The sequence below is a fragment of the Coloeus monedula genome (genome assembly GCF_965178545.1).
Source record: "Coloeus monedula genome assembly, chromosome: 2".
Taxonomy (NCBI): Eukaryota; Metazoa; Chordata; class Aves; order Passeriformes; family Corvidae; genus Coloeus; species Coloeus monedula.
In genome coordinates, this window is record NC_138782.1 from 90,807,180 (window position 1) to 90,830,845 (window position 23,666).

The window sequence follows — 23,666 nt, forward strand, 5'->3', positions numbered from 1 at the left end:
TCCCAAGATTTCTCCCAAAATTTTCAAACACTAAAAACTCATATGGCTTCACTTCTAGTAAATCATGAAATCTCAGAAACAAATCAATGTAAATGTATCAAAAGCAAGATGTGGACTCAAAAAGAAGACAAATGTAGCAAGAAGTGTTCTTCTACAGTAATTTTTCAGACTGCATATTAAAAAGATAAACTTTGTGATGTGTATTTTTCTGTCAGTTATTTCCTTTGACATCTGTATTTTTGGATCTTTGGTCTCAGAAATATGCCAGTGTAATATCTCTGTATTTTGAGAAGTTCAGGAAGCAGAAGTGAGTGAGCTCAAATAGATTAAGATTAATAGAAAGGAACTGGATTAAGGGTGTGTTTTAGTTCAGAGTTCCCAGAGTAAAGCATCAGAGAAAGTCTGCCAGCATACCTAGGAAGGGGGTTATCCAACACAGTTGTTCTGATGCCCTCAAACTCTGGTTCTACAGTGGCAATGTACAAAGGAACTTGCAGCTACTGAACCATATCTATTCTTGAAATGCATAATAAAATAGTATATATGACTATGTATGTTAGTGCTGAAATTCTAGGGAGGATTAATCTTCTGTACTCTGGTACTCTGAATATGTTAGTGCATTGCTTTTTTCCCTCCTGAATAAAATCTGTGAGAGTTACATGGGTTTCTTCTGGAAATCCATATTTTGTTTATTTGTACCTCTACACACTTGAAAAACTTTAAAAGCACATTAATATCTTGACTTCAATAATTTTCTTATCTTATGTGCTGGAAATGGCTATGCTTGGTTTGGATATGTTTTACAAGGTACAGCTATGTGCCTCGCATTGAATTTATGAGACTTCTGGCAGCTAAACCGCTAAGCACTTATTTGAAAAGAAGTCATGATTAATTACAGGTGTGTTGTAGAAAAATCAGTTATCCTATAGAAGATGATGAACATTATTTTGTTCGATATCAGAAAAATTAAGATGAGCAGTGCATTAAGTAGTTTAACACAGTGGGAAAATGAACTACTTTACAAGCACTTGCTTACTCCAAAACTTAACAGCATTCTATCACATACTGCCCAGTTAACCAACTAAACACTGTTTTCTATTCCAAGCAATCCTGTAGTTAAGGTTGATTTTAAGCAACCACCTATTGCCACATGTGAGAGCTGCCTAGCATCACCAGGCATTGGGTGATTCCTCAAAACACTGGCAAGCCTGCAGTTCTACAGGAGAGGCACAAATTACAATGATGTTTGGGGAACAATTTATTAATAAATCAGCAATACCTCACTAACTAAGGTATGCAGGTTTATTACTTTCTTATAGCTACATCAGTCAGAGATCTAAAGTTCTATGGCTTGTTATTATGTCTCTTTCTGCACATTTTCAAGAGTCATACTCTAACTTCTAAGCAATTTCTATTTGCCTTTCGAGTACCAGTGTGTTAATAAAAAGACAAAAACACTGTAGCACAATCCTATTACAACTATTATAATGAACCAGAATTTGCGCTTTTGATGTTGAGCCTTTGAACTTTTTTGCTTTGAAATTTAGTTATAAAACACACAAGTCTACCACAGAGAACACAGCTTATCTAGAGGGAACAATACCAAAAGGGATTTTTGGAAGGGAAAAAAAGACTATGAGAGATGGTAAATATTTTCCCTTGTCTCTTAATATTTTACCAAAACCACCAAGTCCTATGAGTATAGGACTAAATGGATATAATTATTTTAAGCTAAAAACAAATAAAACAACAATATTAATCTTTAAGGAAAATTTAATACAATCCATCTCATACCTTGTTATGTGTCTGAGTTTGTCCAACCAGGATAAGGATATTTGATGAGATAATTGACAGGCAGAAATTGATTAGAATTATGGACCTCTCAGATCTGATGTACCTGTTCAAAAAAAACAAAGAGAACGTACAACTTATCTAAAAGGAAAACAACTAGTAAGTCACACAAAGCTTTGATTTAGTTCTTGCATTAAATATTGGAGGTACTCTGAAAGAGAGGTGCTCTCTTTCATGTGCTCAGAAAGAGTATTTAAGAGCTATTACAGTACAAACATGAGAACTACGATATTTTGATAGATATTCCACAATTTCCTCTTAGTATCTTTATATATTTTAAAAATAATCTACCAATGCTTCTTTTGAAAACCATTGCCTATTCTAACACTATACTGATAATAACGGGCTTACATGCATTCATGTCAGGAACTTCCTATGCTCTCTGCTTGTCCCTGGGAATATCCACAGCTGGCACAGGCCACTCATAATTACTAACTTCAGCAAAAATACGGTGATTTACATAAACAGAAGATCTGGTCCATGATGCATAAATAAGATGCAGGTTGGTGGATAATACTATGGCAGTGAATTTTGAAACACGTTATTGGGATAAGGATAACAATAATCTTGATGTTCCAATAGTACTGATATCTTCATAAGACTGAACGCCAAAAAATAGCCAAATGTGTACAGAAAGATTAAATTATAGCAGTGAACATCACAATGTCTGTTGCAAACGTATCATATTCATTTTACATATATATTTAAGATGAAAAAGTCAAATAGTCTTATCACATATTTCCTTTCAAGGTACAAGTGTTTCCATTTTTCTGTATACAGCCTTTTATATGCTACAGGACAGAAAGAGAATGATTATGTTTACAAGTGAAGTACCTTTCTGACCTGATTTTTAGAGCTGTTAACAGTAAATGTTGACTACTAAAATAAATGAAAGTTAAGGCTGCTCAGCTCCTCTGAAGATCATGCCATATCTTTATATATTCTATGACCTGTACTATATGCTTCTCACTGGAGTTCAGTTAATATTGCTGTCTTCTCCTGAGCTGTACACCCATACAGCTGAGGAAGTAGTAAAAAAGGCTGTTGAACCCACAAGAAATGCTGAGCTTTGGACATGGAAATAATTTTAGTCCTTTTTGCTTTCATATCAAGAGATACAGCATTACATTTTTTCAGTTAGACAGAACAAACCTGATACCACAATCCACGTTTTTCCTTAAAATATATCAACATTCTTAAGGCTAGTTCTATGTATTTGCAAACAACTACAAAAAGTCCAGTGCCTTTGTTCACACAGACAGCACACTGCTACTTTCTAACTTGTTAACTATTGATTCACCTGGGTCAATTCCCAACACTGAATGTCCATGGATTACAAAGGACCTTAGTGAGTGAGCAAATACAGTGCAAGCAGGAGCTCACAGAATTGACTAAAGCCATAACACATAACATTTTCTCTCCACTTAGAAGTTCACAGAACCATAGAAACATAGAATCACTTAGGTTGGAAGGGAACTTAAAATCATCTAGTTACAACCCCCTGCCACAGGCAGGGACACCTTCCACTAGACCAGGTTGCTCAAAACCCCATCCGAACTGGCCTTGAAAACATCCAGGGATGCAGCATCCAACTTCTATGGACAACCTGTTCCAGTGCCCCACTACACTCACAGTAAAGAATTTCTTTCTTGTATCTAATTTAAGTAATGGAGTAGACCATGCTTAGTTCCACTGAGCATGACAGTATTTCTATCCAAGTGCTAAATATATCAGGGAGTGAAAAAATAACACTATAATTCTTCAGATGGGAATTAGATCCTGAAATACTCTCATTCTTAGTTTTGACAGACAAGAACTGATAATTTTTATAGTCTTTTATCATAACTTATGTAACTAGATATTCTTAATAATTATATATATTTCTAATCCGGTGAGACTCTGTGGTACAGAAGAGTGATAGAGAAATGGGTGTAAAATTATCAAGTTACTTCTAAAAGTAAAATTTTATTGGTTGATTTTATATTACTCTAAAATTTATCGTTTCATCTCCTTGTTTCTTATTACTTTCATAGGAACCAATTTCTCTTTAATTATTGAAAAAAGTTAAATGAGAATCCATGTTGATTTTTTAAAAGTATTTATTACTTTGCATGACTTTTCATCTTACTTTTTTCTTTCTTCTGCACTTAGATATCATGCTATTTCTCATTACTTCTCAAATTAATTTACTCCATAAGTATTTATTGCACTTTTAAGTCAATATAATATTTTAATATTGTAAACTAAGGACAGAAGGAAAATCTATCATTGGAATGTACCACCACACTATTTAAGACTATTTAATTTTGTGCTCTTTATTCAAACTTACAACTGATGTGAACAAACTCAAAACCAGTTGACTGAACCTCCCCAAATGTGCCACTTTGATACGCTTATTTTATCACATAGAAGTTTTGTTTAAGAATGTAAATGGGAGAAAAGCAGTTAAAGGTACAGCCCAGAAGTCTCACATGAAATATATCATATAAAAGAATCCTGTTTTCATTCAGCACTATGAATACCCCACCAAAAGAGCAATACCATTCACACTGAAGAGGAGAAAGAGAAGAGTGGGCTATGCCATCGTCAGCAGGCCAAGACAGTAAAACTTATCAATCACATCAACAAATTTAGGCATCAAACCATGCACGACATTTTCCTCTTTTTTTTCTTTTAACTTTCCAAACAATAAATGTGGGATCTAACGCTCTCTTTAAACTGCAATTCAAATAAATATAACAATGTATTTACATTTAGCTTTCTCAACCCATTACATACCTCCATAACGCTGCATAGACAACTGCTAGAGTGATCAAGGCCAAGCAGGAAAGACCACTGCCTACTATTAAGGTCACTGAGGGTGTACCAGATGATTCCATGATCTGTAAGTTACAACAGACAACCATGAAGAAAAAACATCCTCCAGCAATTAAACCAACAAGTCACACAGAAAAAAAAAAAAAGCAGAAAAACTGTCACAGATAGTTTCAGTAATATCATTTATGAAGAAGAAATCAAATTAATTCCAAAACGGATCCCCACATAACTCTGAGATCTGCTTAATACATTCCTCAGAGGCCTCTGAGCTTTAAAATGCCTTGTAATACCTGCCCAATACTTTGAAAAATAAACTATTAATATTACCATGTAGCAGGTGACTATGATGTTAGCACAAGTTTAAATGAGTCTCCAGTTAGCATTAATTAAAATACATATTTCTCTTCAGAAGTAGCAATATTTATAACTGTGCATTAAGAAAACAGCTTGGTTTCACTCTAATATATTAAAGATCATCCAGTAATTTGTCCCAGAATTTGATTCATGCTTGTTGCAGAATGACCAAACTTTCCGACTTTTAATAACTTTGACTTCAATCCACTATTCTCACATGCTTAATTTCCTTGGGCCTATGATTGCCTAGAAGGAATGGCAGGATATCTATGGCAACAGTATCATAAGCCTTCATAAAAAAACCCCTAAAAATTCAGAATAATTTCATTTTTACTCTGTGTAATAATAAAAAATGAAAATAAATGAATGACCTTGAGAACAAACTAGCTTTCCCTGCTGTAAGGGAAACTATTACCCTCAGATATCAGGTCAGTTTTTTCCTCTGTACGTATATGTGCTCATGTTCTGAAATAGAGATGGGTTTTGCTAATACATATGGAAAAAATTTAGATCTAAAAGTTTTAAAGGATATCATGCCTGGTTTACCAAAATGTTTTTTAAGCTTCAGGGATGTATTGTAAATTACATTTATCAAGATATGTTTTGTCACCCAAATAGAATACAAGACAGATGTACTTTTAGGCCAGATCTCAGGCAGAAAGCTGTATTTTATTTCAACCACTTTTTTTCCAAATGGATTTACTTTGCTATTAAAAAGAGTCTGTTCATATGTTTCCGAAACCAGGAAAATGAAATCATGCTTTAGCAGGATAACTTCACAAATATTTGCTTTTCAGCTATTTTTACATTCAATAATATTGGGAGTGTCTGCTTATACACTTAATGTCCCCTCTTTCTTATGAAAACTTGATTATTTTTCTTACATCATATCAACAGACTACATAGAAAATCTGTGCTGAAAATGTCCAATGCAGATCTGCAATCTGTTTAACTACAGTATCTAGGATTTTCCTACCAAGAGGAATAATAGAGACCTGTACCTTCCCTTAATTGTTCAATACAAAAGTTTTCTAGACATTTGCACCACAATTACGAGGCTTTCTCTAAATATAGAGTTTGAGAGCATGCAAATTTCACTAGGATTTAGTTATATCACAGAATCTGGAATTCATTTATCTGAGACACTGTAGACACCAGGGGACTAACATTTGACTACCTGCAATATTAAACAATTCCTCAATGCAACGTCTGCAATATACCTGAGAGGAAAGCTGGACCAGCCCCCCCCCGCCCCCCCGCGCAGTACCCCCCGCATTCCCTTTTGCATTAAAACTGGATTTTTCCCCCCTCTTTGTTACTTACTATTTCTCTAGGTTGCTGAGCCAAAATGGCGAAGGTAGAGAGACGATCACATAAGCATTTCGTATGGGATGCATCGGTAAGCACAGTTTTACATCCCTGGGTGGACCAGGTTCCCAAAGAGTCGTTCCTGCAAAGGAGAGAGAGAGGAGGGGGTGGGGGAAATGGGGGTAATTACTCCTGACGGCCGGTTCCGTGAGGAGACAATGCAGTGGGACCGCGAGGAGCGCGCCGCGGAGTTCCCGGACAGCGGCGGGGACTTGTTGTGGGGCAGGGCGGGCGCGGAGCTGTCCGGGCGGCGGTGCTGAGCGTCCGGGCGCTGCTGCGCGGAGCCCCGCCAGCCGCGGCAGCAGCCGCCCCCTGCGCTGCCAGCCACCTCCGAGCCTCACCAGAGCACTGCGAAAAACTCATCGGGGGAAGAGGGGGAGGCTTTTCCTCTCTCTCTGTTTCTCCCTCTTTTTTTTTTTTTTTTTTTTTTTTTTCCCTTTTCCTACCGGCTCTGTTTCTGGCCTTTTGTGAGAAATGTGATGTTCGGTAGTTGCAGCGTCTTTTTTGGTCCCTTTCTTTTTGCACTCCCCACCCCCCTCTCCCCTCCCCCCTTTCGTGTGTGTGGCTAGGTTAAAAGCATGTGGTTCTCAAACGTCTGTCTGGGTTATGCCAGTTGGACCGGGAGATGCCGGATCTTCTGTTCTGACTGCTATTTTTGCTGAGGATTTAGGGTTTTTTTGGTTGTTTTTAGCTAGCAGCCTTAGAAATTTCACCCTGGAAACGGCAGCATCAGATGCCTCCAACTCTTGCCTTAGCTCCAGCAGAGGGGTGGATTTCAGTACAGCAGCACACATCACCAAAGAGACACACGAGTTCGCCCTCCAGACATCACTCAGTCAACTCGCCTTTCCCTGGCTCCCTCCCTACTCGGTTCTTTTTCTTGGGGTGGCAGCACCAAGCTAACCCCAAGCCAAAGCAATCGTTTGCTGGCACCTTTCACCAACCACCACTAAACAAAACAAGATGATTAACACAGCCCCCGAATTCAATTAGATATTCAATATGCTAATGCGAGGTCTGAAACCCACCCCAGCAGAACAATAAAAATGGTATCAACCCACGTTTTCTTTGTGCAAGCAAGGAGAAGGAGAGGGAGAGACAAAAAATCATCTCTCTGTTTTCCTGAACTGCAGTGGGGGGGGTGGGGGGGGTGGGGGAGAGGGGGGAACATTTTCTACAGGAAAAAGGGGTTGGTTTCAACTAAAGCAAACATATTATCTTTACATGTGTTATATTTAGAGAACAACTGGGTTTCTTTCATCTTTTTTCCTCTCCTTTCATGTCCAAGGAGCAACTGCAGTGATTCTGCTGCCAGAAGCAGCATGTGTGCTGTCAATTCCTGTCCATTTCACCTCAGGTCACTAAATGACTTAAAAAAAAAGAAAAATGAAGGTCGAAGAAACAAGGTGGGGGAATAATAATTTCCAGTCCCTGTGACCACCCTTGGTTCACCTCTTCTGCCTTGACAACACACCTCTGTAAGTGATTCTATATGCCAGGGCCCTCATGCAAAGGCAATTTGTTATCCCAAGCCTGCTCTCAGACTGCAGTTCACCCCAGGCCACCTCAGCATTTTGTGCCACTAGTTTTTGAACACACCAGATGTAACCCTTACACACTATTGTCTTCGAAACAGAATCCTATAATAAACAAAACAAACAGCGACTGAGGGAAACAATTGAGAGAAAATGACCAATTCTTCAAGCCACTAAAGCAGTTTATTAGCTTTCCCTCACGAATTGTGTCTTTCAGAGGGCCACAGGCTAAAACAACATCCACTATGAAAAATAGAGTTACATATTTTAAACTCAGAAGCCTTATCTTCTGGATAACTTAAACCAATTTATTTTATTAGCTTTCTTGTCTCTTCTCTTATTGTGACACACAGTTAAGGCCAAATGAAATGCATTTATCTTTGCTGATTAAATATTAAGGATTGATAGCTTAAGAGAAATTGACATATTTAAAAAGCAAAGGATGGTATTATTCATCCTGAGAATAAGATTTAATAAATTGAATTCACCTTATGCTGAAAAGCATTGGATGCACAATTGATCCAGTTAGCACTAAATCCTTGCTGATGGTGTCCAATGCATGAGAGTTAAACAACTTCTAATTATAAAATCACAGACACCAGTTTAGTTTAAAACAAAGCATCTGTTAAAAGTATCATTATATTTAAAGTACTATAAATCATGGGCAGTCCAGCAGGTTTAGACTGGCTCATTCAGTTCTTGAAGTCACTTGCACAAATACAACTTTCCAGTCACAGAGTAGCTGAGCCACAAATACACTACATATTTTGCGAAACTTTTTCAGTACTACCCAAAATTTTGTAAAATTTCCAAAATCAATCTGAAACGAACAAAGCAGTCTAATTGGATTCCAAAATAAGACATAATGGCAGGAGCAGAGTCAGTCAAACATGGACACTTCTAACATTTTATTGTTCATTTTTTTCAGTGATACACTTTAAGTTCTTGCTTAACAGCATTATGTTTTTATAAGTTGCAGATGAAAATTCATTAAATAAGTTTGTTCTCTCTCTTCTAATCAGTGCAGTTAAAAAGAAAAATAAATATATAAAATATATTTGTAATCTGTTGAAATTATGGCTAACAGAAGCTGCACCTAATGTTACACTAAGTCCATGAAGGAGACCAAGTAATGAACAGAACAAAAGTGTGACTGCAACTTGTTACATGAGGCTTATGTCAGCAGAACAGCAAATGCATGATTACTAATTCCCTCAGAGATGCTGGTAATTTTGACTTGCTGACATAAAGTAACAATATGGTTTTAGGTATAAAGAAAATAAGGAATGAAAATACGGAATTAAAACGGATAAATGCATTTAGTACATCTCAATGCAACACTTTTTATGAAGTCCTCCATCTATGATCTGTCCCTCATATAATGCAACTCTTCTTGTCTAATCAGAATCCATCGCCCGCTTAGAAGTTTCATTCCTTTTTGGTGTGATTTTCTTTGACTATGTGTCTAACATTTGGGGTTATTATATGAATATGCAAAAGGACACCTATTATTCCTGTGGATCTTTCTTGTTATGAAGAAAGCCATAAAGGAGTGACAGGTACTGTTAACACATGTTCTATTTATATCAAGGGAAATTATTGAATTGAAAATATGTAGCAAATATAGATGTAGGTTCATGCCCATTACTGGCAATTTTTGTACTCTTCTACTGAGCTACAGATGATTTAATCAACCTGGCAGAATTCCCATGATAGAAGCAAAGGAATTCCCAAGAAGCATAGATTCACCATTGCAGATCTTGTGTCATCCTGCAGTTGAGGCAGGGAAAAAAGCAGGGGAATTAGAGAAGTAGGGGGAGAAGTTCTAAATAGGATGTAACTTGGGCCTAAAAATCTATGGCTAATATGGCATATGCACCAAGAACACCCTCAGCTCCAATATTTATCTGTAAGGGTGCCTTTCTGTGAGTAATCTTACAGCTAGTGGAATGTTGGAGTGTCTTTTCAGTACTCTTTCAGAGTTTAAGGTGAACTTCTTAGTTCTATGCAACAAAAACGATGGCCAAATGATGTACAGAAAATTATTTGAATTGTGTATTATATAGGAGGAAAAAAAAAAGTGAGTTTTACTCTTTGATAATGTATTATACAATATTGCATAATTATGCTTACTACTGAAAACAATGTTTTTACTACCTCAGACATCAAAATTGAAATGTGGTTTATAAGACAGGACCATCTTTGTAAAACAAAAACCTCACTCATGACACAATTGCCTATCTGACAAAGACTGACAATCAGGCCACATTTCGTCACTTACTATTGATTTTTTTTATAATTAATAGTATACATCTCTTACTAATTGCATAGGTTTGTTCACTTTAACTTCCTGATGTATAAAAATCAGTTTTGACTTTGTTATCAGACTCACTTAATAAAGGACTTCACCTCATACCATACACTGTATACTTTATTAGCTTATTTTGAAGAAATGTTTTTCAAATGAAAGATTTAAATTTTTTTTTTTTTGAGATTCTGTGAGACAAAGGAAGCTAACAACACCTAAGTGAACACTTTTCCCCAGACTAGCAACTAGTGATCCAAGTAGTTGCCTGGGTTTTTATAATAAACAAAGAGTTGACATCTTGCTACACATCTATGATGGTAGCCTACTTGAGTCATTTCTTTGCTGATTGATAACTGTGTTTAAACTAGGATAAGAAAGCTTTTTGACCATTAAGTTATATTACTTAAATACAGCAAGAATCTGTTATTTAAGTATTTAATTACAGCTTTGCAGAAAGAAAACTACACAAGTTAAGAAATTATAATATTTCTGCTGAGATTATTTTAATTCTTCTTAATTCTTGTGTATGTACATTTCTATAAATTTATTTTCTGTTCAACTAGGTGCTGTTTTTCCTGTAGGACAGACTTCAGTATTCCAACTCCATTCACAGTAAAGAAATGACATATAATGATAAGAAGCACATGGAAAATGCAGACATAAAATTTCTTTAGCCTAGCAAAAGGCGAGAAAGAAGCTCATGGCCCTTATGAATAGCAGGTTATATATATCACTGTGTCTGTTCAGAAGTGCTAGCTGGCACATTAGTGAAGATAAAGTCCTTCCAACACCTGCTTGCTTCTTTACACCTGGACCTAAAGTCCCAGGGAAGTCATAGGGAAGGCTCAGCTGCAGGAGTCTCCTTTCCGTTGTGCATGTTCATACATCTGAGACATGACCTAACTCTTAGCATGCACAATTTATTCCGTGATCAGTCTTATTCCTATCAGCAGTGTATGGCAACATCTGGTTTATCGCCACAGTTTTTCCTAAAGTAAAAAAAAAAAGTAATATAAAGGAAAAAGAGAAAAGAAATAGGACAAAGAAAATGTAGAGATGAACACACTTTCCTTAATAATGTCACACATAAAATTGCAGTTTAAAAAAGTATTGTTTACCCTGAAATTGTTAATACATTTAACATTAGGTCATTATGATTTAGGGCTTTCCTTCCCCTCATATGATTAGAAAAACAATGCATGAAATTGTGGAAATGAAAATAAATAAACAAAACCAACTGCCTTATGACTATGTCTAAAATACTGCAAATGTCCAACAAAGGATGTCTGCATTTGTGTGGTATCAGAAGAATGAGCTGGGTGATGAATATATCGCAATTGGATCTCCAACCAGGTTACTATAGGGAGTTCATTTTCCTAAAGACTGAGGCCACTTTTCCAATTCAGACACTGAATTGTTCAATTGTCCTCAAAGATGTACTTGTGAATATCTTTTTTTTGTCAAAGAAAATAGAAGTCTTTGAGAATTTAATTTTCTCGCTGATCTTTATATTAAACATAAATCCTATATGAATAATTGTTTTGTAAAAAAAATGTGCATCTGGGCTGGAAACCAAATTTTATTTTAATGTGATTTAAACTAGATGAGCTATTAAACCCTAAAGAGTAGGATTTGTAACAGAGCCCTTGTAGTTATAAGCATACATTGTTAGATCAACTTTCTAATAATGTACAACTTAAAGAAAGTTCCATTGGACGGACCAAAAATTGGCTTCGTTATCTGTTTGGCTACTATAAATAAATGATTCATCAACAGGATAGTTGTGGAAGTGCGTATTAGTGCTTGTGGTATTATTTTATTACTTCCTGTATTTCCCTGTCCATACAGTTTAGGGCATGATCTAGCACACCATATGTTTGAACTGTGCTGTAATCAATAGTTGCCCTTCTATCAGACTAGTGCAAGTGTGTCAATGTGCAAAATGAAAAGAAATTCTAAATAAATTATATGACCAAACCAGGATGAAACAAATACTAGGCGTTTCCTGCCTCCTACTGCATAGTTCTTGATTAGTGGTCCTCTGTACTACTGCTACTGCACAGACTTATCATTATTTGAGTTATGGGATTCATTCATGTTTTTGAACAACACTGGAAAACCACAATCCTTCAACTCTATTTCTGTATCTTAACAAGCCTAGTGGATTGCATTTGAATAAGAACACTTTCCTCCCTTTCTCAAAATTATAGAAAAAATCTCCTAAGAAGATGAGTATCAGTGCATCAAAAAAATTGGAGGGAGACCTATCATGTTCCATAGCTTTATCTCTGTCTGCCTTTGTAGATGGTCTTGGAGAAAGTACAGTTGAAGGGCTTTGGCAGTACACGCTGCCAAAGGATGTTGGTATCTATTTAGAATTTTTGAGAACTATGTCTTCTTTCCTCATGGACCTCCAGAATGACTGGAGCAGACAAGAGGCCCCACTTCGCTTCCAAGTTATCTTGTCCCTTCCTATCTTGTCTAGGAAATCTTGTCGAGTTCTTAGAAACTATGTGAAGCAGAGTTCTTATCGAACTCAACCAGACTTATTGTGTAAAATTGGCAAACCATACTATTTGTGAATCTGTGTTCATGAAAGTTCCTATTGAACTCAATCAGGCTTACAGTGTTTGAGCAGTAAACCACATCACTTGTGAATCTGTTCATGAAAGTTCTTATTGACCTTGACCAGATTTATAGTGTTGAACTGGTAAACCACACAATTTGTGAATCTGCCATTGAGAATGATACGCACAGTACTGGTGCATCTGAGATCTCATTGAATGCAATCAGACTTACAGCACTGAATTGGTTATAATCAGAAATTAAGCCTAGCTGCACCCAACCCCTTTGATCTCTGAGGACTAGCTGGAAAGTAATAGCATTTATTTTCTGCCAAATTTCTGTACTCTTAATGCAACACACTCCTCACAAAATCAGTAAAATCTTTCATGTTCTTTTGTTTAGACTATAAATATGTATGTAGCTTTATGGCGAAGTAAGGAAAAATTGTCATGTAGTGCTTTCCAATTGATCAACCTACAAAATCTTTCATACTGTTATATTATTCACATGGACTCCTAGCAAAAAGGAACCTTGTAAATTGTCTATTGCTGGAGGCTGGGAAAGGTTAGGGGCTCAGAAGTTTGTCCTGGAAATTAAGAATGTCAAAGCCTGGATGAGGGTGGTAACTATTGTTAACATTTCTTCCAAAAGACAAGCAATAAAGCACAGTATCATTAGTTTAAGTTTCAAGGCCAGCATGACCAGCAGGGAGAGGAACAGATGTGAAACAGAACTGAGGGGAAGAAAAGAGATTTGGCTTCCATCAGTGTTACTGTTACAACATCCTGTGCTATCCTACATTATATGGGCAGATATAACTAAAACTAGTACATGTCCAACCTCTTCAGTGCATGCTTTGGATTAGGCACCAGATATATGACCATAATCTAGGAAAAAGGTTAAGCCACAAAATAAGAATGGCAGAAGCAAATATGTTAAGTGATCAGACCCTGAAATGATGCTCATTGCTCTGGTGATGCATAAGAGAGCTGAGCTCTCCTTTGGAGCTAGATGCTTACACACTACCTTTCAATATCTCAGGTTAGGTTCACCTCGAAGACGGACAGTGGATATTTTATCTCACAGCTCAATGGTTCTGAGATAGAAGAGGTGAGTTCAATTGCCTGCTGTTTTTGAGGGGTGTTGAATAGATAAATATTTGCAGCACATGACCTAACCCCAAACTACAGCATATTCTAGTGTAAGAGTACCCTCACCCCTTGTTGAAGTAGAATTATGCATTGGACCAGAAGGTAAAGCAAAGCATGGACTTTGTAGGCATATTGGGAAGGGACAGGGTTTGGCATCTGCATTCCAGTTCCTGCCCCATTCAGTGTTACCTACTCTGCAGATTGATCATTTAAATACCAGTATTACACGTTCTCTGAAGATCCTCAAGTCCTTCAGATATTTGTTTCTTCATATCTTAGCTGCATGACTAAGAACCCTCATAGTTGTCAGCATCTCCTCCCCTGTATCTTGTGATACCACCTGCTGCTCTTACACAATCCTACTGTGTATCCTACAACTGTTACCCATGGGTTCTCTGAAGAACACGTTGTGGGCTATGGCAGTTGGAGGTAAATTATTGCCTTAGTATACAATTTTTAAAGAAAGAAGTAAAGACATTTTTCTGTCTCTTTACACTTTGAAAACAAACTTAACTCAAGCCAGATTGAGATAAAACAACCAACCAATCAAAAAATAGGACACAGTTACAAATGTTTATAACTCAAAACCAAACCAAAACAAAATAAAACTGGCATTTGCTCTACTGACATGGAGATTATGTCTCCCCTTTTATCCAGCTGTTAGTGTGCAAGATTTCTTAAGAATTCAGTTTATGAAGAGTCCTATTTTCTCTATATGTTAGACCCCAGGTTATGTCCTTTTCTTGTGTAAGACACTTGCATTTTATAACAAGTCCTTTTTTGTAAATCCTTCCCAGAAGCTTAAACAGATCTAATCTCTTTTTCTTCAAATTCATTGATTTCTTTTTTATTTGGGAGATTATCTGACCACCCCTTTTAATTAAAATAAGTATTCTTTTTCTTCCTTAGAGATGTCTCTTCTTTAGATCAGATGTTATCTTTTGTACCTGACTGGCCAATTAACAACTGCTTCAATAAGAGTAATCCTTATCTCCCTATTCTCTCTTTGGTGAGTCAGCATGCATCCTGACTGAATCTGCACCAAATCTTTTACTGGTTATCAGGCTGCACATTAAAAACACATTTGATACAAATACCTCAGTAGGACGAAGGCATGTAGCTTGCTATTGGCTCTTGACTGAGACTGGACACGTAGTAATTAGCCAGTTTGAGGTGACAAGGGGTTGTAGGGACTGATACTTAACATCTCTGATTAGGTACTTTCTCTTCAGCAAAAACCTTAATTACAGAATGTAAAACAAAGTAGTCTTTCCCTTTGAGATACTCAATATTTAGTTATAATAGGAAAGAATAGGACTAATGGTGAATAGAGGGAATTAGAGTACCTTCCGTACTCCAAAATGCCTATTTCATTCTTATAGCATGGAGATTTCATTCTTACAGCACAGAGATTCATTCCTCTTGAAAATGTTCTGAATCTTGCAATGATGAGACCACACCTTGTGTCTCTCCCATCCTTGGTGAGGTTTCTAACCATGGAACTATTAGACAAAAAACCTCTTCATACATGTGCTGTCCACGTTTTATGTACCAGCCAATTTATGATTAAGTAAAGGCCACAGTCAAGACTGACAGAGAGATGACCTGCTTAAGTACCTTGATGAGAGTTGCTGCTAAGGTTCTTCTGAGCATGGTAGAAGAAAGACTTGATGGCCAAAACAGACTAACAAAGAACTCATAAGAACCTCTGGATTTAAGATTCTCCAGAGTTGTACAATGGCTGGAGAGGGGGTCTGGCAAAGCCCATGAAGGATTGAGTGGTGGGTATCTCCCTTTCTCATATAATAACTGAAAAAATTAAAATGGGGCAATGCAACAAATCTGAGCACGCAGTTGAGATGCAGTGACTTTATATATGCCCAACTAAGAGCAAATCTAATGCAGTACAGCTAAACACAAAGCTTTTTTATAGTTTTTATGATATGGTTAAAAACCAAAACCAAACAATTCAGATGTCGCTAAGCTGGTAGATGTAAGGTGTATATTGAAAACTCTATAATTCACAGACCTAATTTCTATATCATTATAAAGTAATGCATCTTTTTTGTCTTAACAATTTTCACTTTTATTTTAAGATGTGGGAATATCACTGTGGTTACAGAATCAAATAAAGCCAAGTACAGACTTAAGGAATGGAGATTCTCTTGTTAAAGAAAAAGAAGATGCAAGAGACACCTCCTTAGTGTATACTTTAGACTCTTCTAAGTTAGTCTTAGCCCTGAGGTTCTTGTCTTTTGGTCAGGTTTATTACCTCAGGACTCAATGTGTCTGCTCAGCTTCCAATCTCAAAATGGTTTGAATGTAGCCTCTTTGGAGTCAAGCCATGTGAGGTACTGCTCATCTGAATCTGAGTGTTTTTATTTACCAACCAACTGCCCAGAAAGGTAAACTACAGCTAACCGATTTGTTTTTAATACCACTTCACACCTGTGTAATGATAGTGTTGCCTAAAAAAAAAAAAAACAGCTGACGTTAATAATCTCTGGAGATAACACCTAAAGTGTTTCACTGAGGTTTTGGCTAGGAGTGCATGGGAGAAGTACATGTGCATCACACTGCACAAAACATGAAAGCAGACTCTGGGGAAAGAGTGGTGGTCTGCACTGTGCCATGTCTGAACAGTGAGCTTTATGTTCCTAGGGACTGTGGCCGCTCTATAGTAAAAGGGCATGTATTGCAGAGGAGGCCACTGTGGTCCTCAAGACCCACAAATGGATTCTGTGGACATGCTTCAAATTTAATCTGCACATGTACAATATGTTTGATGCATTCACAATGCAACAGATAATTTGCATTTGTAATGACAGTATATCTGGAAGTCTCAGAAAAATTTACTGCACTGAAAAATACAGGATTTAAGTCCTCTTACTCCTCTGGTAAATCCACTTCAGCTAGTCACATGCCAGATAGAATGTTTAGACAAATGTGACTGCTGGCATTAAAAACTGAATAAATTGGTTAAGAGATTGGACAAGTGCTTTTTTTCACAGTCTAAAAAAAGGGGATAGAGGAGGTGTTGGGGAGTATGTGCCTGAAGTAGGTGCCAAAAAAGTGCCTGTCTGAACAAATGAGTGAAGATTACTAGCCTATCCACTTCCATCTCCTGAGAAATTTTTTGTTTGTGTGTGCTTTCCTGATGGGAAACAGCATCAATACTCTGCAGGTACAAGAGCTGTAACAATGAGATTGTCTTCTGTCCACTGACAAAGCTGGCATAGTCTTCAGCCTTCAGATATGGTAGAAAAGGACTGAAAAAAGTGTCCTACAATAATCAGTGTTAATACACTAATGATTATATAGCTTTCATCTGAAAGCCTTGAGAGACAGAGAGTCATCCTGAATGTCAACATAAGGCAGAGATCAGCCCTAGGACTGAAGGCCAAAAACAAAATATGAAGGTAAATTACTTACAGGTTCAAAAGAAAATACAACCAAATACAGCGCTATACTTATTTCCTTCTATCTCCACATAGAGGTAGAGATGCTTGCAGTACTTTTGATGTTTACAACACTGTATCACTTATGATATTGAAAATATATGTATCTAAAACATATACAGCAAAATTATTCAGTTAATGTTGCTGTTTTTGCAGAGTGGAATCAACTCTCATTGTCATTACAGGCATATCACAAGATGTCTGTCTGTCTGTGGTGTGTCACACAGATGTGGCATGCTTTAGCTGAAAACTCCAAATCTGAAATGCCTTTCCCTTCAGTCAGACATAGTATTGCAAAGAGAAACTGCTACAGAGCCTTCTTACATTTTGAAGTAATTTGCATTCTGTTACGTTCTCACGCTACTTGATGTTTTAAAAGTGCAATAAATAAAGAATACAATTAATTTGGATTACACTACTTGATCTGAATTATACACAGACTACTTAGTACATGAAACTTATTAGCTAGAATATATCTCCTAGAAATTACATAATGAGAGCAGATGCAATTATTGTCTGTGCATGTATAGTATGCAGGGAATGTCATGAATCCACCTCATGTCAGTGCATGCTGTATATTGATTGGACCTGTCAACTTCAATGGATTATCCTCAGTATAACTCCCTTCAGAACCTGGCACTATATTTTGATCTCTCAGACAGCTAAATGATATCTAAAATTACATATAAGCAAACATCTTTCTATTGACTATGCACTGGAGAAAACTCGTGTATATTTTAATTCAAAGATGCTTGAGCATGTCAAGTGCATGATGTGTTCTTCAGTTATATTAGCTTTCTGCAGGGGTTTGGAAATAGCAAAACAGAAAATATGACTACACTGCTCTAAAAAAGTCTGTGGTATGCCCACATTTTGAATGCAGTACGCAGTTCTGATCTCTTCCTAACTCTAACAGATCTAGTGGAACTAGAGGGATTCTGGAGGACATGGGACAGCTTCTATAAGGTAAGTCCCTCCACTCTGGGTAAGAGGTGGTCAAGGGAGGTCTGATAATGTTTGTAAGAGTGCCATGGTGAAAGTGAACCAGAAGTGATTGTTATTTCTTGTAATATACGATCTAAAGGCATTAAATGAAGTTATTAGGTTGTATATTTAAAACAAACAATAGGAGGCTTTTTTTTTCTCACAGGGCACAGTTAAACGATGGAAATTGTCACCACAGGAGGTTATAAATGACAGAAGATTATGTGAAAAGAAAGAGCAATTAGATAAATTCACAGAGAAAAAGATCTTTTAAGGCTACAGCACACAAAGATAAAAAATATGACTGTACATCCCAAACCTGTTGGAATTTAGGATGCATACCAGGGAAATAGCTACTAAATAAGTACCTTGCTATTAAGCACTCTTCTAGGCATTTGTTAGCAGGCTCTGTAGCAGGCAGGATGTTGGGGCTAGACTAATCTTTTGCCTGTTCAGCCCAGCTTATGCTTAAATTATTATTCCTGGTTTAAAGGACTTGCTTTCAAATGAATTACATTTCAGTTTGCTGCTTGTTTCACATCGCATATAAGTCGCTGAGGTGAGCATCTCCACTGCTGGCACAAATGGCAGTGGAGCTCTCTGGCACAGTGCACAATGGGGTTTCCCAAACCAGGGGAATATCAGTGGAGCTAAGACAGCTGCCAGGAGCCCACAGCTTGTGTGGCAGTGGCTGACAAGACCTGGGCAGGGCCAGAAGCAACAGTGACCAAGCTCCATCCCCCCATAAAAGAATCTCTCAGGGAGCACTACCAGTCAGGGCATGGCATGGCAGTTGGTGCAGGGCATGCAGGAAGGGCACAGAAGCCCTGCAAACTCAGCCAGGAAGCAGTGGCATCCACCTGGCAGAAAGCTACAGGCTGTCTAAGCTCTGCACCCAGCACGACTGATGCACAGTGCTCCGGGGGGAACATGCTGACACCCAGGAGTCAGCTGCAGAGTGTGCTCTGTGGAAGGAAGGAGTGAGCACACCTGTGGGAGGTGCACCCAGGTAGAAGAACTCCCTTTGATTACTTACAGAGCATGAAAGAGAGAGAGAGAGATCACTGGAATTTCACCCTACTTTCCCTGTGGCAGGCCTGACAGGCAGACAGGATGCACAACATGGAGGATTCCCTGTCCACTTTTCCCCTGCTGAACACAGTTACTTAAGAGACAGGGAGCAATGGCAACAAGTTCCTGCCTAGAACAGCAGGCACATTTTCTATGTGGCTTTTCAGGTGAACTGGCATAATAGCATGAGGCTTTGCAAGTGGAACTGAACGACTGCAAGGACAATGGTTCATCTAGCTTGGAAGTGTCATCAAAGTCCTGAAGGGAAAAGGAGTTCAGGAAGACCAGACATTCCTCATGAAGGAAATCTTAAAGAGGGAGGAGCAGGCCATTACCATGTGCCAAAAGACAAATTGGAGGAGAAGACTGGTCTGTTTGAACAGAAAGCTGTGGCTGGAACTCAGGGTAAAAAAGGGACTGTATCACCTTTGAAAGAAGGGGTGGGCGACTCAGGAAGACTACAAGGATGTAATGAGGTTACATAAGGAGAAAATTAAAAGGGCCAAAGCCCAAGTCGAACTTATTCTGGCTACTGCTGTAAAAGACAACTAAAAAACACATCATCAAAAGATGGAATCCACTAAAGGGTACTGAAGGAGTTGGTGAAAGTGTTCACCAATATACTTACAATTATTTACCAGCATTCCTGGCTAACCAGGGTGGTGTCAGCTGACTGGAAGTTGACAAATGTGACTTCCAGCTACAAGGTGGACCAGAAGGAGGCTATAGAGAACTACCGGCCTGTCAGCATGGCCTTGGTGCTGGGAAGGTCATGGAACAGATCATCCTAAGTGCCATCACACAGCAGGTACAGGGCAACGAGGGGATGAGGCCCAGCAAACATAGGTTTGGAAAAGCCAGGTCCTGCTTAACCAACCTGATAGTTTGCAACCAGGTGACCTACCTAGTGGATAAGGAAAAGACTACAGATGTAGATTTCCTGGACATTAATAAAGCCTTTGACACTGTCTCCCACAGGATTGTCTTGAAGAAATTGGCTACTTATGGCTTGGATGGATGGACTGTTTGCTGCATAAAAACTGTCTGGATGGCTGGGCCCAGAGAGTGGTGGTCAATGGAGTCAAATCCTGTTTGCGAACAGTCACTAGTGGAGTTTCTCAGTTCTCAGTATTGGGACTGGTCCTGTTTAAAATCTTTATCAATGTTCTGGATGAGGGAATTGAACTCAATTAGTTCACAGATGACACCAGTTTGGGCAGTAGTGTTGATCTGCTGGAGGGTGGGAAGGCTGTACAGAAGATCTTGACAGACTGAATTGATGGGCTGAGAATGAGAGCATGAGGTTCAATGAGGCAAACTTCCAAATCCTTCACTTTGGTTACAACAACCACCGGCAGTGCTACGAGCTTGGGGTAGAGCGGCTGGAAAGCTGCTCAGCAGAAAGGGACCTGGGGCTGCTGAATGACAGCGGCTGAACATGAGCCAGCAGAGTGCCTGGATGGCCAAGAAGGCCCATGTCATTCTTGCCTGTACCAGTAATAGTGTGGCCAGCAGGGCCAGAGAAGTGATTGCACTCACACTGGTGAGGCCACACCTCAAATCCTGTGTCCAGGTCTGGGCCCTTCACTACCAGGAAGACATTGAGGTGATGGAGTGTGTCCAGAGAAGGGCAACAAGGCTGGCGAAGAGTCTGGAGCACAAGTCCTGTGAGGAGTGGCTGAGGAAGCTGCAGTTGTTTAGCCTGGAGAAAAGGAGCTGCTCTCTACAATTCCCTGAAAGGAGGGTGTAGTGAAGTGGGAGTCAGTCTCTTTTCCCAAGTAACAGGTGACAGGGCAAGAGGAAATGGCTTGAAGTTGCACCAGGGGAGGTTCATATTTTACATTAGGAAAGATTAGGCTAGTCAAACAATGCAATAGGATGCCCAAGGAAGTGATGGACTCACCCTTCTTGGAGTTATTTAAGATTTGTAGATGTGGCATTTAGGGACATGGTATAGTGGTGGACTTGGCAGTGATGGCTTAATAGTTGAATTTAATGATTTTAGAGGTCTTTTCCCACCTTAGTAATTCTATGATCCTATGGTTCTATAGGCATATTAAACCAAAAACATAGTGCTGAGACAGCAGTATCTTAGCTGTGTCTCAATATAAAGTTGAGGTGCTATGACATCCTAAATTGACATATTTAATTTCTTGGCATGACATAAGTGGGCATTGAACAGAATTTAATCTTTATTGCTTTGAATTAATGTTTTATCTCATATGAGAGAGAATTTCTTATGTCCTTAAATTTATAGGGTAGAATTGGGGTTTTACAAGTAAAATACTGTAATACATTTCATCCTGAAATGTATTACAGTATTCTATTGAGATATATATTTGTATATATATATACATAATAGATGTTGCAGTAGAGATATTTGTTATTGTATCTTGTCTGATTTTGATATACTTCATAAGGTCTACTTTTAGATTTACCCTATCGATGGCTTCACACTTTTTATTCTGTGCACGATCTTAACTGTTAAGCACTTGTAAAAATATTTGCTGCTTTTCTTCACAGCATTTCCTTTTTCTCTATAAAATTATACCTCCTGACCCTTAGAATGGTCAAGTTTTAATCCTAAGCCAGTAACATCTACTCTGTATTTAAAAATGTCACTGCTTTTAAGTCCAATACCTACTAGTACTGCAGGGCTAGAGGCAATAACTTGTAAAGGGAAAAATCCTCAGCTTTGCAACTGGACTCACAGACCTTGCTTCTAACCCTGCAGGCCTGTCAGCTATCAAACTTGGAAGTCATGACATTTTAAAGAAAATGTACAGAGGAGTTATTTTATAGAAACAGGAAACCATTTTTAACTTACCTCAGAAAATTTTTATTGCTCTTTCTTGCTCTATGCTTTCAATAAGTAAGATATTTAGTTTTACAGGTGGGTGCATATGAAAATAGTACTAGTAAAAGTTTTAAAGGGTAACTTGTTCTAAAGGTTATATGATAGAAACTCATGCAAATATGTTAGCACTTTTGGAAAAATGGAGGAATGAAACATTCACTCAAGGTCAGAAATACAGAAACAATGACCTCAGCTGTAACTTTTCTCGTGTTTTAATATCTAATATCTTTTTATCTTTCAGGCCATCTAACATTAAAACTAATTAAAATGATTGCAGCATCAGTTGAATTAAACCATCCTTCATTTAAAATGATATCTTAATTAATACTAATATGTAGTACAGTGAAAACTGCAATTTCCTGCAGATTCCTGTAAAAGAATTATAAGAACACTAGTACTAGTACCTCTTGATGAGATTTTTAAAAAGTTCTGCTTCAGAAAATTATTAATTCGATCACTTTAAAATTGCAAATATTTGACAGCTCCATTTTTCTGTTTCACAAATTTCCAATTTTTAACTCACTTGAACATATATTAAAAAAATCAAAATTAATAGATTTTAAACAGAATTAATTCCACTTCTACTGAACTTACTGTCTTCAAAGTCTGTGTTGTTTTTCATTTTGTCAGTTTTAACTCTGGAATAACTTTCTGTGAAGTAAAGTTCAGATTTTTAGTGTAGAAAATGGAATTCACAAATGCCATAATCCATTGCTTCTTTGAGACCATAGAACAGCATAATATTTAAATATGTCTATAACTTAATGTATCAGTGATTTCAGCAGATTTGCTCATATATAATCAAAGGTATTCATATGCTCAAGTTTCTTGTGAAATCACAGACATTTCCATCTCAGAATCACAAAATATCAATGAACTAAAATTCAAAAGTAAGGATCAGCGGTCACATATTCTAGATGGCAAAATACTATGCTGCTGTACTTGATAATTAGAGCAGATCATTCTTGAATTTTAATCCTGATGACCTTTAAAAAAATGTAAATTCAAATAAATGATCTTTATAGTATCACTATAACTTCTATTAATAATATAAATTATTATTCATGATTAAACCCAGAGTGCAGCAAATACTGTAAACAGATTTATGTTAATTTAATTGCTTTTTGCAACAATTGCAGAATTAGCAATCAATTCCAACTTGATTGTAAATAATAATGATAATCACAGAAACATGCTTCTCTATCAAAACATGCTTTAAAGGCCACTCTGTACAGGTAAAGTAATTAGTCTCCCTCAACAGCCCCTCCTCTCCAATTTCTAAAGCAAAAATGACTGATAACACATTCCAACCTTGTCATTTCCATGATCTAGAACTATTTGTCTTGA

General features: G+C 37.6%; 1 protein-coding gene across 1 annotated transcript in view; it reads right to left on the reverse strand.

The window, feature by feature from the left end:
* ADGRB3 (adhesion G protein-coupled receptor B3) overlaps positions 1-23,666 on the reverse strand; it is a gene marked incomplete at both ends in the record, with an annotated part of 447,304 nt that overhangs the window by 89,443 nt on the left and 334,195 nt on the right. The window contains 3 exons of the mRNA XM_082302615.1: positions 1,795-1,897; positions 4,630-4,733; positions 6,346-6,472. Of these exons, the coding sequence (XP_082158741.1) occupies positions 1,795-1,897; positions 4,630-4,733; positions 6,346-6,472 (334 nt within the window). The remainder of the gene's footprint in view (positions 1-1,794; positions 1,898-4,629; positions 4,734-6,345; positions 6,473-23,666) is intronic.